Source organism: Podarcis erhardii, assembly GCF_964252035.2.
Source record: "Podarcis erhardii genome assembly, chromosome: W".
Lineage (NCBI taxonomy): Eukaryota > Metazoa > Chordata > Lepidosauria > Squamata > Lacertidae > Podarcis > Podarcis erhardii.
The window spans coordinates 2,110,523-2,137,702 of NC_138506.1; the positions used below are offsets into that span (position 1 = coordinate 2,110,523).

At 46.9% G+C, this 27,180-nt stretch overlaps 1 protein-coding gene across 1 annotated transcript in view; it reads left to right on the top strand.

The window, feature by feature from the left end:
• The first annotated feature begins 341 nt into the window (after positions 1-341).
• LOC309333252 (mediator of RNA polymerase II transcription subunit 27-like) overlaps positions 342-27,180 on the top strand; it is an 80,027-nt gene continuing 53,188 nt past the window's right edge. Inside the window, exon 1 of the mRNA XM_081846674.1 lies at positions 342-443. Coding sequence (XP_081702800.1) covers positions 372-443 — 72 coding nt within the window. The 5' untranslated portion in view covers positions 342-371. The remainder of the gene's footprint in view (positions 444-27,180) is intronic.

Genomic DNA, 27,180 nt, shown 5'->3' on the forward strand with positions numbered 1-27,180 from the left:
ATTGTGACATAAGTTTTCCCCTCCTTGGCTTGGACATCATCAGCCTCCCTGTTGGAAAGGGACTACTGGAAACAGAAAAACTTGCAAGGTGGTGGTATTTAGGAGCTAGATAACCCTAAATATTGGTGGGGAGGAGGGGAGAACTCAACATGGGGATGCCATTTTGACATGCATAATATATAGTTCAGAACCTAAACACTATGATGAAAGGGTTCTTCTCTGATGCTCACATAGAAAATCCCCCATTTGCTTTTCAGTCTTTTAAATTATGGAGTATGTGTTTCTTACCATTGTCTTTTTTTGGTCACATTTACTTCCCTACACCCCCCTGACAGGTCACATTAGGAAAAGTGTTAAAAGTCATAGTGATAATGCGGAGCCTCTTCATTTACCGAACAATTGTCAAGGGGTATCATGAAAATGTATACACGGACGATGGCAAGGTAAGTGTCTCTTCCATATTTCCCTTTGCTATGGATGTTTATATGGAACTTGGTGCTCAGGCATTTACAGAAGAGCAAGTCTCTACAACTGATGCATCTCTGGTCCAAGAAGCTGTCCTAATGTTATTTATGTAAAGCATCCCACTTTTAATTTTAGATAACTTATCTACTGATTTACTATATCCTCAGCCCTTAGACCAGGTGTCAGGATCCTTGGCACCCCAGATGTTGCTGGATGGCAAGTATCACAATCCTTGGCCATTACCCATGCTTGCTAAAGCTGATGGGAGTTATTATTAAGCAGCTTCTGAATGGCCAAAGGTTCTCCACACTTGCCTTAGGCCCATGTTGCATCATTATTAGTATCTACTATTGCTGGGGCACATCAGTTGTCCAGGCTTTGGATCCCCCCCCCCCCGAGCCACCAGGAAATTGTACACAAATTTTCCATTCAAGAAGGAAAAACCTCTTTTTGGTGAGAAATCGGGGGCTTGTCCCAAGTTGGTTTAATCTGATGGCAGCCACAGCATTCTGAATGGCAGCTATTAAGGCAGTGCAACCTGCTTCCATGAGTGATCTGCTTCATTGGGGGGGGGGGGAATCACCTGGCTTGAACTCCTAATTTCTCTTGACTGCATGCACTCCATATGGCTTTCTGTGGCGCTTTAGAGGGTGTTAATGGGACCTGACAGCCTTCAAGTTGGTTTCTTTCTCTCTTCAGAGTGGAATGGGCTCTTGCTGTCAGAGAAGTTCCCTCACTGAAAAGGGTAGATCAAGCAGGTACAGAGGCAGAGGGAAGAGAATGCCTCAGAGAGGAGGGAGAAGCGGGGAGTAGCAGGAAATTGACCTCTGTACAGAGAGGCACAGCGAACTGGAATGCAACTGACAGGCTCCAGTGAAGACAAAACAGAAGGAGAGGGGGAGATAGGAGGGGTGGAATTGCCCAGAAGCAGGAGACCTTTGAAGCTAGCCGAGAAGGGGGGGCTGGAAGGAGGAAAAGGTGGGGGATTTCCTGCTGGGACAGGAAAGGGAGGAATCACCATGTTTCGGCAGCTGGATCATCATCAGAGGACTTACCAGAGCTCCTTGTAATGTAGTAATAAATCTGCAATAATTAACTGCCGGAGTTGTGTCGTGTGGGGGAGAGACACTTGCTGAGACACCCACCTAGGCTCACTTTTTTGCCAATAACAAGTACTAAGCACTCCTGAGGGACGCGGGTGGCACTGTGGTCTAAACCACAGAGCCTAGGGCTTGCACATCAGAAGGTTGGCGGTTCAAATCCCCGCGACGGGGTGAGCTCCCGTTGCTCGGTCCCTGCTCCTGCCAACCTAGCAGTTCGAAAGCACGTCAAAGTACAAGTAGATAAATAGATACCGCTCCGGCAGGAAGGTAAACGGCATTTCTGTGCGCTGCTCTGGTTCTCCAGAAGCAGCTTAGTCATGCTGGCCACATGACCCAGAAAAACTGTCTGCGGACAAATGCCGGCTCCCTCGGCCTATAGAGCGCGCATCCTGAAAGTCGTCCACGACTGGACCTAACGGTCAGGGGTCCCTTTACCTTTACCTTTACCTTTAGGCACTCTTGTCTCTCACATTCTTCCCCCGCCCCTCTGGATCTCTCTCTCTCCTTATTACAAAACCCATTAAAAACATAAGGTTCATAATAACCAGACAAGCACTTGCGCTTCAAGGCCCCTAAGCCCTTCCCCTGAAAATAACTTCACACTGACACGTAATTTTAGTTTAAGTCATTGGGCAAAATTTAGGCCACAACGTTATTGATTACAGCAAAGTGAGCGGTGTTGGCTTAGGCATTGGCAACAGACTATAACTGACTCCTGCCTCTCTGGCTTGAAGTCTGAAAGGGTAAACACCAAACGAGGGAACAACATCGATGAAGACCAACCAAAGCTCACTCCAGGGTTCCTGTGGTCCTGGCATGGCCCTAGCCCCTCAAGCGGACTGCAGACGAGATCCAGGACCCCCAGATTCCTTTACCGGAATACCCTTATGCATGGAGGGGCAGGTGATGGCTGCACCTCCCCTCCCACCCACTTCAATAAGCCAATGCCTAACTCCCACACGAGCCTAGCGCTCGCCGCCAACACCCTTACTTCGCAAACAGTCCTTCAAGCCATCTGGGACCTTGGCCAACCACACATTGTTACCTTTGTCAGATAAATGCACTCCATCTGCCCTAAACAGGGCTGCATTAGAGAAGGTAATACCAGGGTGGTATTACGAGTCTCAGATATGTTTAGAGACCCATGCACGCTCTATCAGCAGAGTGTGTAAATCTTCTCACAGCAGAAGAGGTGGACAGAGAAACGTGTAAGCATTATATTACAGCATTTTATTCAGCAGCAGGAACAAAGGAAAAAATATGTCTGCTTCCCTTTGTCTGCAGCAAAAAAAAGCAGTAACACAAAAGCTATATACAAAAGCTATATAGAAAGTGCTGGAAGTAAACAGGCATGTGACACACAAACATCATGCCTGTACCCTTTTAAGGTGGAATGGAACTACATCCTCCCCCTTTCCATGTAACCTGTCGTACTTGTGGTTCAACCCAATTGCAACCTCTATAATAATAATAATAATAATAATTTATTATTTGTACCCCGCCCATCTGGCTGGGTTTCCCCAGCCACTCTGGGCGGCTTCCAACAGAGATAAAAAATACACTAAAATATCACATATTAAAAACTTCCCTGAACAGGGCTGCCTTCAGATGTCTTCTGAATGTCAGGTAGTTGTCCATCGCCTTGACATCCGATGGGAGGGCATTCCACAGGGCGGGCGCCACCACCGAGAAGGCCCTCTGCCTGGTTCCCTGCAACTTGGCCTCTCGCAGTGAGGGAACCGCCAGAAGGCCCTCGGAGCTGGACCTCAGTGTCCGGGCAGAACGATGGGGGAGGAGACGCTCCTTCAGATATACTGGACCGAAGCCATTTAGGGCTTTAAAGGTCAGCACCAACACTTTGAATTGTGCTCGGAAACGTACTGGGAGCCAATGTAGGTCTTTCAAGACCGGTGTTATATGGTCTCGGCGGCCGCTCCCAGTCACCAGTCTAGCTGCCGCATTCTGTATTAGTTGTAGTTTCCGGGTCACCTTCAAAGGTAGCCCCACGTAGAGCGCATTGCAGTAGTCCAAGCGGGAGATAACCAGAGCATGTACCACTCTGGCGAGACAGTCCGCAGGCAGATAGGGTCTCAGCCTACGTACCAGATGGAGCTGGTAAACAGCTGCCCTGGATACAGATTTGACCTGTGCCTCCATGGACAGCTGTGAGTCCAAAATGACTCCCAGGCTGCGCACCTGGTCCTTCAGGGGCACAGTTACCGCATTCAGGACCAGGGAATCCTCCACACCTGCCCGCCTCCTGTCCCCCAAAAACAGTACTTCTGTCTTGTCAGGATTCAACCTCAATCTGTTAGCCGCCATCCATCCTCCAACCGCCTCCAGACACTCACACAGGACCTTTACTGCCTTCACTGGTTCTGATTTAAAAGAGAGGTAGAGCTGGGTATCATCTGCATACTGATGAACACCCAGCCCAAACCTCCTGATGATCGCTCCCAGCGGCTGCATGTAGATGTTGAAAAGCATGGGGGAGAGGACAGAACCCTGAGGCACCCCACAAGTGAGCGGCCAGGGGTCTGAACACTCATCCCCCACCACCACTTTCTGAACACGGCCCAGGAGGAAGGAGCGGAACCACTGTATGACAGTGCCCCCAGCTCCCAGCCCCTCAAGACGGTCCAGAAGGATGTCATGGTCGATGGTATCAAACGCCGCTGAGAGATCCAGCAGAACTAGGAAACAGCTCTCACCTTTGTCCCTAGCCCGCCGGAGATCATCAACCAGTGCGACCAAGGCAGTTTCAGTCCCATGATGAGGCCTGAATCCCGACTGGAAGGGATCCAAATGGTCTGCTTCTTCCAGGCGTGCCTGGAGTTGTTCAGCAACCACTCGCTCAATCACCTTGCCCAAGAATGGGAGGTTTGAGACTGGGCGATAATTGGCCATCGTGGCCGCATCTAAAGATGGTTTTTTAAGAAGCGGTTTAATAACCGCCTCTTTCAGCGGGTCTGGGAAGGCTCCCTCACGGAGGGAAGCATTCACCACCCCACGAAGCCCATCGCCCAGTCCTTCCCGGCTAGCTTTTATAAGCCAGGATGGGCAAGGATCCAGGAGACAGGTGGTTGGCTTCACTCGTCCAAGCAGCCTGTCCACATCCTCGGAGGTAACAGATTGAAATTGATCCCACACAACTTGACCAGACAGGACTCTAGCACTCTCCCGCCCCGGCCCTGCTCCCACGGTGGAGTCTACTTCTTCCCGAATCTGAGCGATTTTATCTGCAAAAAAATTTGCAAAATCATTGCAGGAGAACATGTGGCCCGTACTGGGCCCCGATGTTACAGGTGGTTCCGCTAAATTGCGAACCACCTGAAAGAGTCTCCTGCTGCTGTTTTCTGCAGATGCAATAGAGGCGGTGAAGAAAGTCTTCTTCGCCGTCGCTATCGCCACTTGGTAGGCTCGACGTTGAGCTCTAACCCGTGTCCGGTCAGATTCAGAATGAGTTATCCGCCACCGGCGCTCTAGCCGTCTCAACGATTGTTTCATTGCCCTCAGATCCGTGGAAAACCACGGGGCTCTCCGGGCTTCATGCAATCGGAGAGGGCGCTTCGGAGCCAAACAGTCAATAGCCCTGGTTAACTCCACATTCCAGCGGGCCACCAGGGAATCGGCTGAAAGGCCATCAACATGGGATAAAGCATCCCCAACCACTCTCTGGAAACCATTTGGATCCATTAAGTGGCGGGGGCGGACCATCCGAATCGGTCCCACCTCCCTGCAGAGGGGATGGGTCGCGGAGAAGTCCAGTTGCACCAGGAAGTGATCTGACCATGGCACTTCTTTCGTTTCGCTTTTGCTTAGTGTCAGATCACCAACATCCGTAGAGGTAAACACCAGGTCCAAGGCATGTCCGCGGCTATGGGTTGGGCCAGACTTATTCAGGGACAGCCCCATGGAGGCCATGCTTTCCACGAAGTCCCGAGCGGCCCCTTGTAAGGTCGTGTCGGCATGGATGTTAAAATCCCCTAGGACGACCAAACTAGGTGTCTCCAGGAGAACATCCGCCACGACCTGAAGCAGCTCGGGCAGGGAATCCTTGGTGCAGCGGGGAGGTCGGTACACCAAAAGGAATCCTGTACTGCCCCTATTGCCCAACTTCCAGAACATGCACTCAGAAAACTGGGTCTTCCCAATAGGACGCCTGGTGCAAACTAATGACTTCCTAAAAATCACTGCAACCCCCCCTCCCCGCCCACATGACCTGGGTTGCTGTGTGTAAGAGAAACCTGGTGGACAAGCAGCGGCAAGGACAGGCCCATCTGCTTCATCCAACCAAGTCTCTGTTACACATGCCAGGTCAAGTCCTCCATCCACGATCAAGTCATGGATGGCAGTGGTCTTATGAATCATTGACCTGGCATTGCACAGCAACACTTTCAGGTCATGTGGGTATCCCTTGCTGATTCTAGTATTCGTCCGGTCAGGACCAGACCCAGAGGCAGGGATAGTCCTCAGACAACGACTAAACCTGCCTCCTCTGAAATGACATGGTCTGGTCTTAGCGTAACTCCTCCTCCTACCCGTGATCACTGAGATCGGTTGTCCCAGTGCATTCCCCCCTGTGAAGCATATCCCAGCCATTTTATGGGCTGGGGCCCATTCCCCGGCAGCCCTGACCCCTCCCCTTAAGAACAAAATAACCCCTTTAAGAAACAAAACAAAACAAAAAAAAACCCCCCCACAAATAAGACAATATAAACAAAAAACAATAGAAATTACAAAAATTACAAAAACATAAAATCAAACAAATTCCCAGGCCCAATAAACATCCACCGCACCCCCCCCCCCACATACAAAAAATTCAAAATAAAAATTTTAAAACATTTTAAAAGCACTCTGCACCCCTCCGGCAGTAACAGCAACTGTTCCAGTGAGGCCAGTCAGGCCCTGCCCCAGGCCAGATGGTGAGTGGCAGGAAGGAGCAGGGCCCTCAGACACTCACATGCAGGAGAGTCCTCCCGGGCAGCAGAGTCCAGCAGTCCCTATGAGGCTTCAGGCCCCGCCCCAGGCCAGATGGTGAGTGGCAGGAAGGAGCAGGGCCCTCAGACACTCACATGCAGGAGAGTCCTCCTGGGCAGCAGAGTCCAGCAGTCCCTATGAGGCTTCAGGCCCCGCCCCAGGCCAGATGGTGAGTGGCAGGAAGGAGCAGGGCCCTCAGACACTCACATGCAGGAGAGTCCTCCTGGGCAGCAGAGTCCAGCAGTCCTTTATGAGGCTTCAGGCCCCGCCCCAGGCCAGATGGTGAGTGGCAGGAAGGAGCAGGGCCCTCAGACACTCACATGCAGGAGAGTCCTCCCGGGCAGCAGAGTCCAGCAGTCCCTATGAGGCCCCAGGCCCCGCCCCAGGCCAGATGGTGAGTGGCAGGAAGGAGCAGGGCCCTCAGACACTCACATGCAGGAGAGTCCTCCTGGGCAGCAGAGTCCAGCAGTCCCTATGAGGCTTCAGGCCCCGCCCCAGGCCAGATGGTGAGTGGCAGGAAGGAGCAGGGCCCTCAGACACTCACATGCAACCTCTGTACATAAACCTGAAGTTGTTCTCTGTTAACAACCTTAGACAACAGATCTGTAGGAATTTTGTTTCCTGGCATGTAGGACACCAGAATGAGTCCTTTCTGAATACACTCTCTTGCACGATGTAGCTTTATCTGCAAATATTTGGCTCTTTGCTTGCAACTCTCTGAGGCCAGCAAAGCCAAACAGGATCTGTTATCTTGATACACCTGTATAGGACATGTCACTTTGACTCTGATGTCCTGAAACAGTTGCATCAACCATTCACAACCCATGAGTGAAGATGACAGGGCATTGAGTTCTGCCTCACAGGAACTTAGGCTTACTGTCGTCTGCTTTTTGCACAGCCAGTCAAACAGACAGTGGTTGTACATGTAGCACACTCCAGAAGTGCTTGTACCATCCGTGGTGTCACTTCCCAAACTAGCATCTGCAAAGATTTCAAGACCTCCAGTCTTCTGACTGGTGAACCTCAGCCTGTAGTGCAAAGTCCCCTTCAAATAGCGGGCTATGCGCTTCAGAGCTTTCCAATCCTGAACAGTAGGATTATTGGCATGTCTGCTAAGCAGGTTAGTGCTTACAGCAATGTCAGGTCTTGAACATCTAGCAATAAAATTCAGCTTGCCTAGAATGCATCTGTACAGTGTGGTGTCAGAAAATGCTTCAGCAGTACTATCTACCTAGTAACCTGTTACCATCGGTGTGTCTACAGGATTTGCATCAACCAAATTCAGCCTGGTTAATACATCAGCAATTTTCTGTGTTTGGTGTACCAGAAAATTACCTTCCTGGTCTTTCTCTACAATGCAGAGAAAGATAGTTGGATACCTCACCAAGATCCGTCATGTCAAAGTGCTCCTTCAGTTGAGCTAGGGTGCTTTGGTACAAAGCCTGATTCTTCCAGAAAAGAAGAATATCATCAACAAAGCATAAACAATACAGTTTGCTTTGCCCCTCCTCTTTGACAAACACACATGGATCAGCTTTGCCTTGGTGAAAACCTAGAGAAAGCAATGTCTCAGTGAGTTTTGTGTCCCAACACCTGGCACTCTGCTTGAGACCCTATAGGGACTTCTGTAGTTTACAGACCATTTTCTTCTGTATCTGCATTCCATCAGGTGGAAGCATATATAGCTCCTCCCCCAAAACCCCGTACAAAAAAGCTGTGTTCACGTCGTGATGAGAAACGTGCAGTTTCTCTTCTTCAGCAATCTTGAGCATTAGTCTAATGCTCTCATATTTGACGGTGGGTGAGTAGGTCTCGTGGTAATCCTGTCCTGGTACCTGTGAAAAACCTCTGGCGACCAATCTGGTTTTGTGCCTGACAGCCTTGCTAGTCTGGTCTGTCTTGGCCTTGAAGACCCATTTGCTGCCAACCAGTCTCATTCCTGGGACTACTGGCACTAGCTCCCAGGTTTGGTTCCTATTAAAGGAATCAACTTCAGCCTTCATGGCATTAAGCCATGGTTCAGCATCTTTAGAGGTTAATTCTTGCACCTCTTGGAAGCTTGATGGTTCCCACACCTTCTCTGAGCTACTAAGAACAGCAGTTGCTATCTTAGCAAACTCATCAGCAAATCTCTTTGAAGGTTTGCCTTTTGTGGCCCTTTCAGATCTGCATGCTAGACACAAGTCTTCTGCACTCATCTCCTCCTTCTTAGGAGAAAAGAGGCCAATGGTGAACAGTGGTTCTTCCAGTTCAATGTCAGACGCATCAGATGGTGTGACTGAGGCCTTTGCGCTCTTGTAGTCTGCTGTGTCATCACTGTCACTGACAGCAGCACCAGCGCTGCTCACTGAGCTGGAATCCGAACTCTGATCATCATCCTCAGCTTCCTCTTCTCCCTCATCATCTTCATCCCCCTCTGAGTGACTCTGAAAAATTCCCACATTTCCCCCCCCCCCCATTTGGGATTGTACTCAACACTCTTTGTGACCCTAATGGTCTTAGAGTCAGTCATGAATACCCTGTATGCACCTTTTTCGTACCCCATGAACAAACCATGTGCCCCACGCTTCCCAAGTTTGCTGCTCTGTGGGGTGTGGACCCAAATGTCAAACGAAAGATTCTCATGTGCTTGACGTAAGGTTTCTTACCAAACATCTTCTCATAGGGAGTACAACCAATAGGTGATGACAGTCTCCTGTTATAGGAATAAAGGAAACACGATAAAGCTTCAGCCCAATATTTCTCAGGGAGATTGGCATCATGCAACAAGGTTTTTAGGCCTTGCAGCAAAGTCTGGCTTGCCCACTCGCAAAGTCCATTCTCCCATGGAGATCTGGGACTTGAGAGGTCGTGCTGGATTCCCTTCTCAGTCAGGAAAGCTTCAAACTGCTGAGAAGTGAATTCACCGCCTCAATCAGTAAATAAACAGCCAGTGCGTTTACTGTGAGCATTCTCCAACCAAGCACAGAATGCCTTGAACTTAGGAAACGCTTCTGACTTCTGCTGGAGCACAAACACATGAATGTACCTGGAAAAAGAATCAGTTAAAACCATGAAGTACATTGCTCCACCCAAAGAGGGTGCAAGTGGACCTACCAGGTCTGCATGGACTAGCTGATAGGGTTTGGAAGCCTGTCTGTCAGACACCTTGCCTTTTGGAGCAATCTTTACTTTGTTTTCAGCACAAGATATACATTTCATGTGAAACTTACAGGGTTTGATGGACATACCCTGAACCAACCCAGGCATCTTGGCCAGTGCCTGCCATGACATGTGACCAAATCTTTGGTGCGCCTCGTGAATACATCCTGCATGAAGAACTTTGTTAGTTCGTGCAACACAACAAGATTCAACATTAGACACATCAACACCATTGTCATCATAAGTTATCAAGAACAAGCCACCCTGTTATCCAATTCGATAAGACAACCAGAAAACATTGGCACCTGATACAAGACGTACCAGGCTGCCCTTTTATACCTCAGTAGAACCAGGAACTTTAAAGACATGCTTGTACACGCAGATATAACGGATAAGAACCAGCCACAAGATTGCAATATAAAATATAACATTTTTAATGCCAAGAGGCCATTGTGGAGGCAACATTTGGAGCAACTGCTGAGGAGGCAGCATATTGGGCCTCCAAGGAACCCTGGCACTGCAGCAGCAACAGAGGCAATGCATTCCTCAGAGGCTTGATTTGCCACTTCTGTGGATCCTGCTAACAGAGGCAGTTGCCTCACCTTGCTATATGAGTAGGCCAACCCTGCTCCTACCTCATGTGAGGCTGGATGCCTGAATAGGCCTTACGTTGCATGTGCACTGTGTTGGGATCGTCCTACTCTCGTGTAGGACCCTGGCAGAGACACATGCCCAACTGGCAAGTTCTCTCCCTCCTGGTCTGTCGTTTGGCAGCTTCAAAAGCTTTCTTCAGCCTGAACATCACAGTGATTGATACCAAAAGACATCAGCACACTTAGGAACCTGCAGAGTATTTGCAGTTTGCATAACGAAACTCAGTATCACAGCATTTTGGCTAATCTACTTTATTTACATATACACTTGGAGCATTCTACCTTAGCTCCTTCCTCTTTCTCATCAGACAGCAAAGAGAGAAAGAACAAAGGACAATAGTCCCACTTCACGGAACACAGTAACACAAAACATCCTGTCTCTGTCACTTCCCATACTGTGGAATGAAAACATACACCATCATGTGATAGACAACAATCCCATGACTGCAAACACGGAGCAAGAATCCTCTGTCTAGTGGAAAGGTTTAGGATTCCAGTTTAAATTTGGTTGTCAGGTATAATTCCAAGAGGAATCAGTCTAATAAAAAGGTGGAATGAATCTGTGTTTCTTAATATTTCATGTATGTTGATATTGCTTGCATCCGCCACAGGACCTTGACTCCACTGTTACAGCAGATGAATTTCAAGAGATGTCCAGAGTACTGTTATGTTGGAAGAGTTTCAGTTAGTAAGTTTCAAGGATGCAAACAAGGTGCTTGGACTGGTCAGGGTGACAGTTTGCATTCTGGACCCATGGCCCTCTTGGCTGAGAAAAACTTAACAGGGAAGGGACAGCTGGCTGGCCCAGGGAAGTATTAATTCTTCCTTGTGAGAGGGACAGGGCCCTGTCTGCTTGAAGAAGGCAGTGGCAAAACCACTCATTAAGAAACTCTCCCTGGATTCAGAAAATCTAAGAAATTACCATCCAGTTGCCAATTTCCCCTTCTTGGGCAAGGTTCTTGAGCAAGTGGTCATGGGCCAGATCCAGGCACTGTTGGAGGAAATTGATTTTCTTTAAAAAATATATATTGTCAGGGAACTGCCATCGGCTCAGGGGCAAGAGGGGAAAAGCCAGATGGATTACAGAGAGCCCCCAAAGATTGTGGGAAGCAGCACCTCCTCAGCAGAGGAGAATAGCCACGCCTCTAGTGGAGAGGAGCTTCAGGGCTCGGAGGAGGCGAGGCGGTGCCAGGACACCTTGCCTGAGCAAAGTGGGGAGGAGAGAGGTCCTCCGTTACCCACGCCTTCCTTGTGCAGTAGAGAGGGGAGGCGCAGACTGGGCATCAAGCAACTACTCTGCTGGGGAAGGTTTAAGGACCGCCCACTCTCAGATTCTGCCAGTGAATGAGCAAGACACGGAATAGAGGAGCTCTGCATGGTGAAGGGGTTTTTTTGCACCAATAACAAGGCTTTACAACAGACCAGGGAGGCATTTGCCTGATTGCTCTCGAGCAACCCCCTGATACCCGTAACAACAATCTGAGAGAGTCCCTGACATTGCTCGAGGGTAGCCATGTGAAGGCAGCATGATGAGCCAGACCGGACCAGCCACGGAGACGGAGCAGGAAGCTATGGTGCGAAGGCTAATTGAGAGGAACTGAGACCTCGAGGCGCACGTTGCTATGCTGTCAGCCCGGCTGGAGGAGAGGTGAGCACAGGATGGTCAGCTCAGAGCTACCCTGATCGGAAGGAAGGTCCCAGGGCTAGTGAATAAGTTTGGAGTAAAGCCCCAAGATTACAACACGTTTAAAACAGAGATACAATATGCGTTGGAATTGCAAGAAGGGGAGTTTACTAGCGACCGGGAGTGCGTTGCTTTTGTAATTGGACACCTTGAGGGGGTGCTCGCGAATGGATTAGGCCGCTCATAGCAGCGGGGAACGATGCTTTGAAAGACCTGAAGAAATTTTATCAGGCGATGGACGCTATGTTCTCCAGCGAGGCGGAAGGAAGTGTGACACAAAGGGAGCTGCTGAGTTTCAAATAGGGGTCTCTGACCGTCAGGAGCTACTGGTCGCGTTTTGCGATGTTAGTGCACAAGCTAGGCTGGGACCTAGATTCTGAACCCCTGCAAGCTCTGTTTGAGGCAGGCTTGAATCCCGAAGTAAAGGATGAATTATCCAGAGCCCCCTGCCCACGGTCCATGGATGAGCTAACTAAAACAGTGTTAGCGGTTGGAGTACGGCAGGAGGCGTGGGCTCAGGAAAGGCGGGAGGCCAGAGGAGAGTGTTTCCATGGCAACCGCATTCCGGAGATGCCTACAGGGACTTCCCACAGTCTGCCAGCAGCCGAGCCAATGGAAATTGATGGAGCCCGTGCGCGAGAGATTTCAAACGTCAGTGAGCTCAGGAAGAAAGAGGGGAGGGACTGGAAAACAGCCAAAAAGTGTTGCATCTGTCAGCGCCCTGGACATTTCGCAAAGGTCTGTCTCCAGAAAAAAAGTCTGGCAAGGCATGATGGGTGCAGCAGGCAAAGTGGAGGGAGAGAAGGCTCAGGTGCAGGGAAACGAATAAGCCTGGCTGCAGACCAACAGGGGCAGCAACCAGGCAGGCAACCAGTAGAAGAGCCCCAACCAAACCCTCCCAAGGCAGGCATAGCAGTTGAAGTGGTGCTAGAACCTCCTAATGGGCACCCAGTAGAAGTCCACGCTCTTCTTGATTCGGGTTCTTCTTGCAACTTTTTCAGCAGACACTTCGCTCTGGAGCACCAACTACACCTGTTGCCACTAGATTTCCCCTTGCAAGTGACCACCATTGATGGCAGGGAGCTACTGGGGGGGGGGGAGTGACACACCAGACACCCCCAATGAGGATGAGGGTTTCTAGGCACACGGAAACCATTGCCTTTCATGTGGCCACACTGGCGGGACCCCCCATTATACTGGGAATGAGTTGGTTGGCACTCCACAAGAGACCACAAGGGCCATCAAGTCCAACCCCCTGCCAAGCAGGAAACACCATCAGAGCACTCCTGACATATGGTTGTCAAGCCTCTGCTTAAAGACCTCCAAAGAAGGAGACACCACCACACTCCTTGGCAGCAAATTCCACTGTCGAACAGCTCTTACTGTCAGGAAGTTCTTCCTAATGTTTAGCTGGAATCTTCTTTCTTGTAGTTTGGAACCATTGCTCCGTGTCCGCTTCTCTGGAGCAGCAGAAAACAACCTTTCTCCCTCCTCTATGTGACATCCTTTTATATATTTGAACATGGCTATCATATCACCCCTTAACCTCCTCTTCTCCAGGCTAAACATGCCCAGCTCCCTTAGCCGTTCCTCATAAGGCATCGTTTCCAGGCCTTTGACCATTTTGGTTGCCCTCCTCTGGACACGTTCCAGTTTGTCAGTGTCCTTCTTGAACTGTGGTGCCCAGAACTGGACACAGTACTCCAGGTGAGGTCTGACCAGAGCAGAATACAGTGGCACTATTACTTCCCTTGATCTAGATGCTATACTCCTATTGATGCAGCCCAGAATTGCATTGGCTTTTTTAGCTGCCGCGTCACACTGTTGGCTCATGTCAAGTTTGCGGTCAACCAAGACTCCTAGATCCTTTTCACATGTACTGCTCTCAAGCCAGGTGTCACCCATCTTGTATTTGTGACTCTCATTTTTTTTGCCCAAGTGCAATACTTGACATTTCTCCCTGTTAAAATTCATCTTGTTTGTTTTGGCCCAGTTCTCTAATCTGTCAAGGTCATTTTGAAGTGTGATCCTTTCCTCTGGGGTGTTAGCCACCCCTCCCAGTTTGGTGTCATCTGCAAATTTGATCAGGATGCCCTTGAGTCCATCATCCAAGTCGTTGATAAAGATGTTGAATAAGACCGGGCCCAAGACAGAACCCTGTGGCACCCCATTAGTCACTCTTCTCCAGGATGAAGAGGAACCACTGACCTTTGGGTTCGGTCAGTCAGCCAGTTACAAATCCACTGAGTGGTAGCATAGTCAAGTCCGCATTTTACCAGCTTCTTTACAAGAATATCATGGGGCACCTTGTCAAATGCCTTGCTTAAATCAAGGTAGGCTACATCCACTGCGTTCCCTTCATCTACCAGGCTTGTAATTCTGTCAAAAAACGAGATCAGGTTAGTCTGACATGACTTATTTTTCAGAAATCCATGCTGACTATTGGTGATCACAGTATTCCTTTCTAGGTGCTCACAGACTGTTTGCTTAATGATCTGCTCCAGAATCTTCCCTGGTATTGATGTCAGACTGACTGGGCGGTAATTATTTGGGTCCTCTCTTTTCCCCCTTTTGAAAATAGGGACATTTGCCCTCCTCCAGTCTGCCGGGACTTCGCCTGTTCTCCAGGAATTCTCAAAGATGACTGCCAGTGGTTCTGAGATCACATCTGCCAGTTCTTTTAATACTCTTGGATGCAGTTCATCTGGCCCTGGAGACTTGAATACATCTAAACTAGCCAAGTATTCTTGTACTATCTCCTTAGTTATTCTGGGCTGTGTTTCCTCTGCTGAATCATTTGCTCCAAATTCTTCAGGTCGGGCATTGTTTTCTTTATCGGAGAAGACTGAGGCAAAGAAGGCATTGAGGAGTTCAGCCCTTTCTGTGTCCCCTGTTTGCATTTCACCATCTTCTCCTCTGAGTGACCCCACTGTTTCTTTGTTCTTCCTTTTGCTACGAACATACCCATAAAAGCCTTTTTTGTTGCTTTTAACCTCTCTAGCAAGCCTGAGTTCATTCTGTGCTTTAGCTTTTCTGACTTTGTGTCTACACGTGCTGGCTATTTGTTTGAATTTCTCTTTGGTGGTTTCCCCCCTTTTCCATTTTTTGTACACATCCTTTTTTAATCTTAACTCAGTTAAAAGTTCTTTAGATAGCCACCCTGGCTTCTTTAGGCACCTTCCATGTTTCCGTCTCATTGGTATTGCCTGAAGTTGTGCTTTTACTATCTCCCTCTTAACAAACTCCCAGCCATCATTAACTCCCTTTCCTTTTAGTATTACTGTCCATGGGATCTCACCCAGCACTTCCCTAAGTTTTATGAAGTTGGCTTTCTTAAAGTCAAGAAATTGAGTCCTAGTATGCTTGGCTGCTCCTTTCCGCTGTATAGTAAACTTCAGAAGAGCATGATCACTCGCGCCTAATGATCCTTCCACTTCTACCCCTTTAACCAGGTCATCAACATTGGTTAGGACCAGATCTAAAATGGCTGTTCCTCTTGTTGCTTCTCCCACTTTCTGGACAACGAAGTTGTCTGCAAGGCCAGTGAGGAATCTGTTTGACCTTATGCTCTTGGCTGAGTTTGACATCCAGCAAATATCCGGGTAATTGAAGTCCCCCATTACTACTATCTCCCTTCCTTTTGCATGCTTGGCCATCTGTTCCAGGAAGGCATCATCTATGTCCTCCGTTTGGCTTGGGGATCTATAGTAAACTCCCACAATGAGGTCCCTGTTATTCATGTCTCCCTTAATTTTGACCCAAATGCTCTCACTTTGGCTTTGAGGTTCTAAATCTTGGATCTCTTCACAGGTATACACATCCCTGACATATAACGCCACTTCTCCTCCTTTCTTGTCTGGTCTGTTTCTCTGAAATAGATTGTATCCCTCCATTATTACATTCCAGTCGTGGGACTTATCCCACCAGGTTTCAGTGATGCCTATTATGTCATATTTAGTTTGCTGTACCAAGAACTCAAGCTCATCTTGTTTATTACCCATGCTTTGCGCATTAGTGTACAGACATTGAAGTCCATTAATCATTCCCCCGTGTCTCTTATTTAAGGATTTTTTCCTCCCACCACTAGGTCTGCGTGCTGTTTGCTCCATTTGGTCTATGACATTTGGATGATCATCTTCATCAATTGATAGACTCCTACCTTCAGGAGCACTGTCTCCCTCCCCCACATTAGTCAGTTTAAAGCCCTCCTGATGAGGTTTCTGAGATTTTTGGCAAAAACATTCCTCCCAACTGTGGTGAGGTGCAGCCCATCGCTTGCCAGAAGTCCATCTTCAAGAAACTGCAGTCCGTGATCTAAGAATCCAAACCGTTCCTGTTTACACCATTTGCGAAGCCAGCTGTTCACTTCCACTATTTTCCCCTCTCTCCCTGGGCCACGTCGTTCAACTGGGAGGACAGATGAGATGACAATTTGTGCATTTAATTGCTTCAATTTCCTGCCCAGAGCCTCATAGTCTCTTTTGATCTTCTGGAGGCTATTGCTTGCAGTGTCATTGGTTCCCACATGAACCAAGAGGAAGGGGTATTTGCCAGTGGGTTTTATGATTCCTTGCAGTCGTTCAGTTACATCTTGGATCTTAGCCCCGGGGAGACAGCACACTTCCCGAGACATCTTGTCAGGCCCACAGATCACTGCTTCTGTTCCCCTCAGTAGGGAATCCCCTATCACCACTACACGCCTCCTCTTAGGTTTGGTCGGGGTTCTTCCGCGAGCTGTCCGTTCCAAGGTCACCTGCACATTCCCGGAGGACTGACTTTGCTGCTCGTCTTCATATACCTGATCGACTGTAATGAGGGAGAGATCCTCAAATGGAGTCTGCTCTTCGTCTTCCATGCTAGGGGAGAGGACCTCAAAGCGATTGTGTATTTCTAAACAATCAGAGCGAGCCCTGGGCTTCCTACTTCTTTGAGTCACGTTTCTCCATATATCTGGCTCCTGTGTTGGTGAACTAGCCTCCTTCTCAGGGGAGTCCCCTGTCTCCTCCTTGGTGGAGACGGTGTGCTCTGTTGCTTCCAAGAAGAGCTCCAGCTCTCTAATTCTTTGGAGCGTAGCTACACGTTCCTCCAGTTGCTGGACTTTGTCTTTTAAGAGGGCAATCAACATGCAATTGCTGCAGGTAAAGCTGCCTGCAACCTTTGGCAAGATGGCAAACATTGTGCAGGAACCGCAGGCGACTGCAGCTATTCCCTCACTCTCCATCTTGAGAACGTGTCATTGGGGGTGGCTACAGTGGTCCTCCATCATAAGAAGCATGCAGACAGGACAAATAACTCCCTCCCAAAAAAACCCTAGGTCTCCCCCAACAAACGTTTGAGACTAGCTCCCCTAAATCTAAAAGATTTAGATTTAGGACTGGAGACCTTGTGCGTTTTTCTCCAGGAAACTGAGCAAGTCAGAGCAAAATTACACTATTTATGACAAAGAATTTCTGGTCTTTAGGCAGTGGAGACACTTTTTGATTGGGGCGCAACACCAGATCCAGGTCCGAACAGACCACAAGAACCTGGAATACTGGCGGACAGCGCACGTACTCAACCAGAGACAGGTCCGGTGGTCGCAGATGTTCTCACAGTATCACTTTGAGATACAATACGTTCCTGGGTGGGGGGGGGATGTGAGGGCGGACGCACTTTCCAAGAAACCTGAGTACATGGAAGGGGAAGGACCTCCTGTGGCCCGGCACGTGTTCCCAGAGGACCGCTGGTCATGTGGGGGAGCACTGGTAGGGGAGCAAGAACTGGTTGGGCTCACCAGACACGATGAGTTTGCTCAAACTAAAATCAGGGAGCTCAGAGATGGAAAAGGAGAAAATGGGGGGTTTTGAGGAAAAAGGAGGGCTCTTGTGCTACAAAGGGGCACTGTATGCGCTGGGAGAGGCATTGAGAGCCAAAATACTTAGGCAGCTCCATGACAACCCCACAGCCGGGCATTTTGGGCAGCATAAGACCATGCTACTAGTCACCAGACAGTTCTGGTGGCCCAAGGTAAGGGAGGATGTACAACTCAGGCTAAATTTGGAAAGGGCTAAAGAAGTCTACAAAAGGCAGGCAGACAGGCACCGCAGGCCAGGGGAGGTCATACGGGTGAGGGACAGGGTGTGGTTGTCGTCCCAGGGTTTGCCCCTAAAGGGAGGTTGCAAAAAATTGCAGCCTAGATGGCTGAAGCCCTTTGAGGTTAACCCAGCAGGTTAACCCAGTGACCTTCAGGCTGAAATTGCCAGACAGCATGAAGATACATCCGGTGTTTCATAGGTCCCTGCTTTCGCATTACAGGGAGGGGTGGGGCTTCCCAGGGAAGGAGGAAGGGGTGCCTACCCATCCATGGGAAAAGGAGAGGGAACACTGTAATGAAGCAATGGAAAAACTTGATTCCGGGTGGAGAGGACACCAGGTAGAGTACTTGGTGGCCTGGGACGGAGAACCCAGCTCCGAAAACACATGGGTTCCCGCAGGATCCGTCACAGAGGATTATCTGGTGGAATAATTCCATGGTTTGTTCCTGCATAAGCCTAAACCCCCAGCGAGGTTCTTGGAGGAGGAGTTCAGACCCACGGACGACGAAGGGGACTTCGTAGGTTTCCCTGCCTCAGAGGAGGAGGAAGGCCGCAGGGACGAGGTCGGGGAAGTGTCCGAGGGAGAAGAACCAGACTGGGAAGTCCAACCAGCGGGAAGGGACCCGAGAGGATGGCAAGCAGCTTTTGAATCCACAGAGGAGGATGACGGGTATTCCGGGGTTTTCCTCCATCGCCGGCCGATGCTCAAGAGGAGGAGATGGTTAAAGACCTCACCAACGGGGAGGGGGGTCTTGAGGAGGGGGTGGATGTCAGGGAACTGCCATCGGCTCAGGGGCGAGAGGGGAAAAGCCAGATGGATTACAGAGAGCCCCCAAAGATTGTGGGAAGCAGCACCTCCTCAGCAGAGGAGAATAGCCACGCCTCTAGTGGAGAGGAGCTTCAGGGCTCGGAGGAGGCGAGGCGGTGCCAGGACACCTTGCCTGAGCAAAGTGGGGAGGAGAGAGGTCCTCCGTTACCCACGCCTTCCTTGCGCAGTAGGCTTCCGCGCAGAGAGGGGAGGCGCAGACTGGGCATCAAGCAACTACTCTGCTGGGGAAGGTTTAAGGACCGCCCACTCTCAGATTCTGCCAGTGAATGAGCAAGACACGGAATAGAGGAGCTCTGCATGGTGAAGGGGTTTTTTTGCACCAATAACAAGGCTTTACAACAGACCAGGGAGGCATTTGCCTGATTGCTCTCGAGCAACCCCCTGATACCTGTAACATATATACCGTATTTTTCGCTCTATAGGATGCACTTTTTCCCCTTCAAAAATTAAGGGGAAATGTGTGCGCCTCCTATGGAACGAATGCAGGCTCCTTGGCTTCAGCGATAGCAACGTGAAGCCTCCGAAGCGCAGAGGGAGCGCTCCCTCCGCGCCTCGGAGGCTTCGCGTTGCTTTCGCTGAAGCGTGGAGAGCGAGAGGGGTCGGTGCGCACCGACCCCTCTCGCTCTCCAGGCTTCAGGGATAGCCGCCTGAAGCCTTCGGAGCGCAGCGCGCGTTCCCGCTGTGCTCCGCAGGCTTCAGGTTCCTTTTGCTGAAGCCAGGAGAGCAAGACTCTCTCAGCTTCAACAGAGAGGGAGAGCTGTGCAGCGCCCCTTCAGCCAAGCGGGAGGAGAAATGGAAGGGGCTCCGTTTCTCCTGCCACTTCGCTGAAGGGGCGCTGAGCAGAGAGGGGGAGAATTTTTTTTCGTGTTCTCCCCCTCTAAAACAAGGTGCGTCTTATAGAGCGAAAAATACCGTATATTGGTTTTTCCATGTATACATCCTCTATCAATATTTCTCTAACAATTTTTCATATTTCCCCCCCCTCCTCCCCTGGACTTCCCTCGTGTTCCCATTTTGTTTTATTTCCATATTACTCACCCTGCGTGTTGTTTCCCAAAATTTTCCCCATACATCTTACTTTTTGTTATATACAATTGTGTTTGTTTATTCAAACCCTGCCAGTGAGTCCAATTCTTTATGTTGCCTCTTCATATATGTTGTAAATGGTTCCCATTCTCTTTTAAAATCTTTGTTATCCTTTTCATGTCATTTCTGTGTTAATTTTGCCAGTTCTGCATATTCCATAAGTTTCCCTTGCCATTGTTCTTTCGTTGATATTTCTTCTGTCTTCCAAACTTGTGCTAATATAATTCTTGCTGCTGTTGTTGCATACATAAATAATTTCCAATTTTCTTTTTTTAAATCTTGAGCTAAAATTCCTAGGAGGAATGCTTCTGGTTTCTTAACAAAAGTCTTTTTAAGCATTTTTTTTCAATTCATTATATATCATTTCCCAATAATTTCTAGCCCTTTTGCACTCCCACCACATATGATAAAATGTACCATCTTTTTCTTTACGTTTCCAACAGGTTTTAAATCCCTTTTTATACATTTTTGCCACTTTCATTGGTGTAATATACCATCATATTCAAATAATACTCTTTCAATAAGATACAATCTGTAAATTTTAAATTCACCTCCCACAACTTTTCCCAATCTGCCAGTTGTATATTATGACCTAAATCCTGAGCCCACTTTATTTGTGCTGACTTTACCATTTTGTCCAGCGTTTCCCCATATAACAGGAGATTATACATTTTTTTAAAGTAATTTCGTATCACTCTCAATTATCTCTTTTTGAAAGTTTGACACAGTAACTCAAACCTTTCTTATTGTCTTCCTTAAACTGTTTGTTCAGTTGCCTATGATGTAACCAACTTTGCAATGTAGTCTTTAGTTCCTCATATTCTTTCAGCTTTAACCCTTTTTCAGCCCCTTTTAATAATTCTCTGTACGTCAGCCAACTGGAGGAAATTGATTTTCTAGATCCATATCAGTCAGGATTTAGGCCCAGTTTTTGCACAGAAACCGCTTTGGCAAGGGAAATGTGTCCCTGTTAATTCTCCCCAACCTCTCAGTGTATTTTGATACCATCAACCATAGTATCCTTCTACTTGGATGGTCCAGAGGGTGATGCTTGGTGAGTGCTCTTCGTCTCCATTTGGAACCCCAAATTTTATCCCCTGTGTTGTTGAACATGTATCTACATGAAACCTCTGAGTGAGGTCAACTGGAGTTTTGGAGTGCGTTGTCAGCAATATGCTGATGACACACATCTCTATTCCTCCTTTGCATCTGCAGGTGTGGCAGTGGATGTGTTGGACCATTGTCTTGCCTCTGTAATGGACTGGACGAGAGACAGTAAAGTGAAGCTTAATCTGGATAAGGCTCGGGCACTGTTAGTGGGTCATTCTCTGGACTGGATAGATTGGAGGTTGCCCATTCTTGATGGGTTTGCACTCCCCCTGAGGGAATGGGTACACAGCTTGGGAGTACTCCTGGGTCCATTGCTGTCACTTGAGGCTCAAGTGACCTTGGTGGGGCAGAGTGCCTTCCATAAGCTTTGGCTGATGGTCCAGCTGCACCCCTATCTGGACAGGGCTAACCTAACTTCTATCATCTGTGCTTTGGCAAGATCTAGGTTAGATTTCTGCAATGTGTTATACATAGGACTGCCTCTGAAGAAATCTGCTGCAAAATTTGGTAGTCAGATTGCTCACCAGGGCAATACAGTTTGAGCATAAAATGCCAACCCTAGCCCAACTGCACTGCGTGCAAGTTAGTTTATGGGCCCAATTCAGAGTACTGGTTTTGACCTATAAAGCCTTAACCAGCTCAGGAATGCAATAACTCAAGGACCACCTCTCCCTATATGCGCCGTCTCTGATGCTCTTGCTTGTGTGCCTCCACCATGAGAGGTCTGGAGGGCAGCAAAATGAGAATGGGCCTCTTCTGTGGTGGCTTCCCACTTGTGGAAGGCTTTCCCCAGAGAGGCTTGCCTGACGCCATCGTTGCATATCTTTAGGCACCAGACAAAAACATTCCTCTTCTTCCAGGCCTAATTAAACAACCTATGGCCTTTTAAACTGGGGGGGGGGTACTGTTTTTGCTTATTACTATGTTACATATTTTTGTGTTTTTATATTGTAAACTTCCCTGTAATCCTCAGATGAAGATGAAGATATACATTTAATGATGATGATATGGGACTTGTTTCTTTTCCTGCAGCTTGACATATGGTCCAAGTCCAACTATCAAGTGTTTCAAAAGGAAAGTTTCTTTGTTTCTAAATGGTGTCTGCTTTATGTTATGTTATTTTATTTCATATTTGAATATGACCTTGTATATACACCGTTTTCAAAATGTGCACATACAGTGGAACCTCGTTTTGTGGCTGGGATCCGTTCCGGAGCCCCGGTCCCTAACCAAAAATGACGCAGGCCAACGTGCATGCACGAGCGGCAAACCTGGAAGTAACCCGTTCCTGTACTTCTGGGTTTGCTGCGGACGTTCACCGGAATGGACGCAAGTGGAGGCAGACGCAGGACGAGGTTTGACTGTACTGTCTCTTAGGTTGCATATGCATTCTGAAGTAAGTGAATGCTTGTTTAGTTAAATGTTCTGGCAACTGTTCTGGATTCCACCTTCCTCAACACACTTGGAGCTTCACAGATGTGCTAGAAGGCAAAGGTGGCCATTTTAAGAACAGGTTGAAGTAATTCTCTGCATATGCAGAGAGCTCACAATTTGGTTTAAAAGAAAACACTCAATTTCATTCTGTCTTCTGTATTACGTCTGTGAAGTATTAGGATGTTGAGTCTATAGATCCAGTAGTCAACTCTTCTAAATTCCCAAGCAAAATATAAAGCATATGTACGTGTGCATGTACTATATATGATTGGTAAAAAGTATTTATCCACCCACATGTCAGAAAAATAAATTAGATGTTTGCTGCATGTGGTGGGAATGTCTGGAAGCAATAAGGTTTTGGAAAACAATAGTCGACTAAAGGTTTGAGAATATGAGACTCCTTATGACTCGGTTTTTGTTTATTTTGGTTGAATCGTATGAAATGTTTTTCAATGGTAACAGCACCTAGAATTTTATATGCAGAAAATAGGGATTGTCAAAAGCACCATTTATTAAGGAAGGGTGTGATAAAATATAGGAACTTGTCTCAATGGGTAATTAACACATTTAAATTATATTTAAAAAATAATCATGGATTTACAGTATTTTTAAATATTACATTTATGTCAAGATTAATTTTGATTATTCTGTTCCTAGCAGGTAGCCTATATTATCATTTTTGCCTTGAACTTTGTTTGTAAACATTGTAGAGTTGGAAGGGATTCCAAGGGTCATCTAGTCCAACCCCCTGCGATGCAGGAATGTAACATGTAACAACCAGGATTGGTTGGATGGTTCAGTTTTCATGTGAATTTTCATTTTAAGCTTCTGTAAATTTGGGGCATGAATTGTTGTTGCTGTTCTTAAACTTCATATGTAAGCTGAGCTATTGATACATACTCTCTAATACACACACACACACACACACACACAAATTACAAGACATTTGGTCCATTATAAGAGCTATTGAAACTGTAGTAATTGTATTGTAAATGGCCACTTGCTTGGCAGGGTCACAGTTGGTGAGTAAAGATTACCACGTTAGACTTTAGCAGGTGTTGTTTACCACGTCCAAGAAACAGGTTGTCAACCCAAGGAAGGGCAGAGATCTCATCGGTGTTGGCTATTTGCAGTATGGTAGCGCTGCAGAGAGCTTGCTGGGGAGACCATGCATTAAAAAGAAAGGGACTCAAAAATAACTTAAACAAGGTTTTAATTACAAAAACAAAAACTCCTTATACACTAAATACATTAACAACAAACCAGACCCAACCCCCAACCCAACCCCCAGGGTAATGGGAGAGCTAGGTGCTGCTCCTTATATACTACATGCAAATGCTGACACACCTTTAATCAATGCAACTCAGCAGCACCTGCTATGTTTCACAGCTGTAAAGCTGGGTCTCGTTATCTTGCTCTGGCCCTTGCTCTGGCCCCTTAAAGACATACACATTAGGTGGAACAATGATGAACCTTTACATTTAAAGAAACCATTCAACATTTCCCCTGCGGTTCATCATTGTGGAACAAAAACATAAAGCATACTTTGTACATGTTTTTCATGTGTAACCTTTGGAAGTGCTTTTGTAAAAATGTCCGCAATTTGATTATCACCTGGGACATATTCAAATACAATCATTTTATCAGCAATTAGTTTCTTTACAAACTGCAAACGTAATCTCAAGACTCTAGTGCGCTGCGTATTGGTTTCTGAACACAGGATAGCGAGTCCGCTCTGGGAATCAAGGTAAACTTTTACTGGTAGTGTTACTTGCATTTGTAGGTCTGCAAATACTTGCAGATACCATTCTACATCACGAGTGGCCTGAACGCATGCACATAATTCACTCTCGGTTGTGGAGAGACAAACAATGGTTTGTGTCTGGGACTTCCATTCAAATGGACAACCGTTATAACAAAACACCATACCAGACACACCCCTGCAATTATTTTGTTCCACTGCATGAGATGCATCGCAGAAAATTTCAAAACCTTTGTCAATACTTGACGTAAACTGCAACCTATAATGTTTGGTATGTTTAAGGTACATTACCACTCTCTTAAGAGCAGAGAAACATTGTGTAGTGGGCTTTTCCACAAATTTTGCCAGAAAGTGAAAAGCACAAGTTATATCTGGTCTTGAGATTCTTTGAATGAAATTTAGCTTGCCTATAGCAGAACGATACAGAGTTTTGTTAGGAAATGGCTTATCTTCACCTGTAAAGGTGAAACCACACACCATAGGCGTTTCCTTCCCATTTGCATTTTCTAAACGTAGCATTTCAACAAGGTCATCAATTTTTGCAGTTTGATGAACCAGAAAAGATCCATTTTTGCCTTTCTCAATTTGCATGGATAAGTAATTTTTAGCTATGCCTAATTCCACCACATCAAATTTCTTCTGTAACTGTGAAACTACCTCTTCATATTCCTGTTTAGTTTTTGTAGAAATTAACACGTCATCTACATACACACATATTTTTGTTACAGAGTTTGCCCTTTCCTTTATAAACACACAATTGTCTGTCTTTCCTTGTGAAAAACCAATATCCAGCAATTCTTTTGCTAAAGTTTGGTGCCAATTCCTTCCACTTTGGTGCAGACCATAAAGGGATTTATTTAATTTGCATACCAAACCTTCAGCAGCGTCTATGCCTTCAGGAACACGCATAAAAATTTGTTCTTTTAAATCTGCAAACAAATATGCAGTTTTTATATCTAGGTGATAAAAGATGCATCACAACGTGGACATTCTGTTTAACAAAAGCTTAACTGTTTCATATTTTACACTTGGCGAATAACACAAATCATAATCTTCGCCTGGGATTTGTTGAAAACCCTTAGCAACTAATCTTGCCTTGTACCTTACAACTTCATTTTTGTCATTCATTTTAACTCTATAAACCCATTTTGAATCAATAAGTCTCATATCTGGGGTTTGTGGTACAAGAGACCAAGTGTTATGCTCTTTTAAAGAAGCTATCTCAGAGTTCATAGCTTTATACCAATTTGCAGCTTGGTGCTTAGGTAAATTCTGAACGTCACTGTAGCTTTTTGGCTCAAAAACCACCTTATTGGCATACACAGTATTAAAATGTTCATCTGCAAATCGTTGTGGCTTCTGCCTCTTTCTATCTGAACGTCTTAGTCTAGAAGGAGAGTCAGACTCCTCAGACTTAATGGGACTAAGTAAATTACTAGTTTCAGGTTGTAAATCATCACTGTCAGATTGAAGAGGTGCCTGTAGGCTAAGCTCACGATCAGAAAACTCAAGAGAATCTAACCTCCCCTCGGGTGCCTGTGACTTTAAATCATCAAACAAATTATCAGATTCAACAGGCTTTTTGTCTTTTTCCATTAATTCAGAAGCACCATTTCCTGCTGCTGCTGCTTCTTCTTCTTCCTCAGTATTATCTATACCATCAGTATCTTGGAAAACAGCAACTCCATTCCAATTTACAGTTTGTATCATGCTTCTGGTAATATGAAATTTGCCAGTTGCTGGTATGTAAATTCTGTATGCCCCCTGCTGGTATCCCATTAATTTACCCTGGACACTACGCTCACCCAATTTCTGCTTAGCGGGATAATGCATAATTACATCTGAACCCCAAATGCGTAGGTATTTCAGATTAGGGCGTTTTTTAAACAGCTTCTCATAGGGGGTGACATCTAAACCAGAATGATAACTGCGATTTTTGACATAACAAAACGCATTAAGCGCTTCAGCCCAAAAGTCTTTGGGCAGATTAGCATCGTGCAGATACGTTTTAACCCCTGCCTGCAGGTCACGCTGCACAACTTCAACAAGCCCATTTTGCCAGGGACTTCGGGGGCAAGATAACTCATGAGTAGTCCCCTGCGCTTCCAGGAATTTCTCAAAATCCTCAGAAACAAATTCCCCGCCCCGGTCAGAAAACAGGTTCTTAATTGGTTTGTTAAAGTGCGTTTTTACCCAGTTGCAAAAAACTTTGTACTTCTCAAATGCTTGGGACTTGTCAGCTATTGCATAAGTCCAACAATATCTACTATACTGGTCTATGAGGGTAAGCCAGTACTTAGAACCTCCTAATGATGGTGGGAGTGGCCCAACTAAATCACAATGTACACGCTCAAATGGCTCAGTTACTTTCCTATCTGAGCACCTACCCTTGCGTGCAACCTTAATCTTATTCTTGCAACAGGATAAACATTGCATAAAGAATTTACATGGCTTTAAGTTGAGGCCATTAACAATATTCTTCGTCCTAATTACATCAGCAAAATTCAAGTGTCCCAGAATTCTGTGCGCCTCGTGGAGACACCCGGAATGAGGCCTTGCATTCCTCAACCCCTGGCTTGACTGTGCTGCTCTGCAATTTATAGGCAATTGGGAGTAGGTGCGAAAATACAGTCTATATAAACCATCAGAGTCCCGGGCATACAATAGACGTTTGTTCCCCTCAAAAAACTCACACATTGAATTTAAGAAACGCACACTTATGCCTTGATGAGCAAAACACCTTACTGATAATAAGTTGTCCACTGATGGGCAGTAAATGCAGTTCGCTATTGTAATGTTTAAAGAGTCAAGTTTAACAGTACCTCTGCCAAGTGACTGCAAGACTTGTGAATTGGCTAA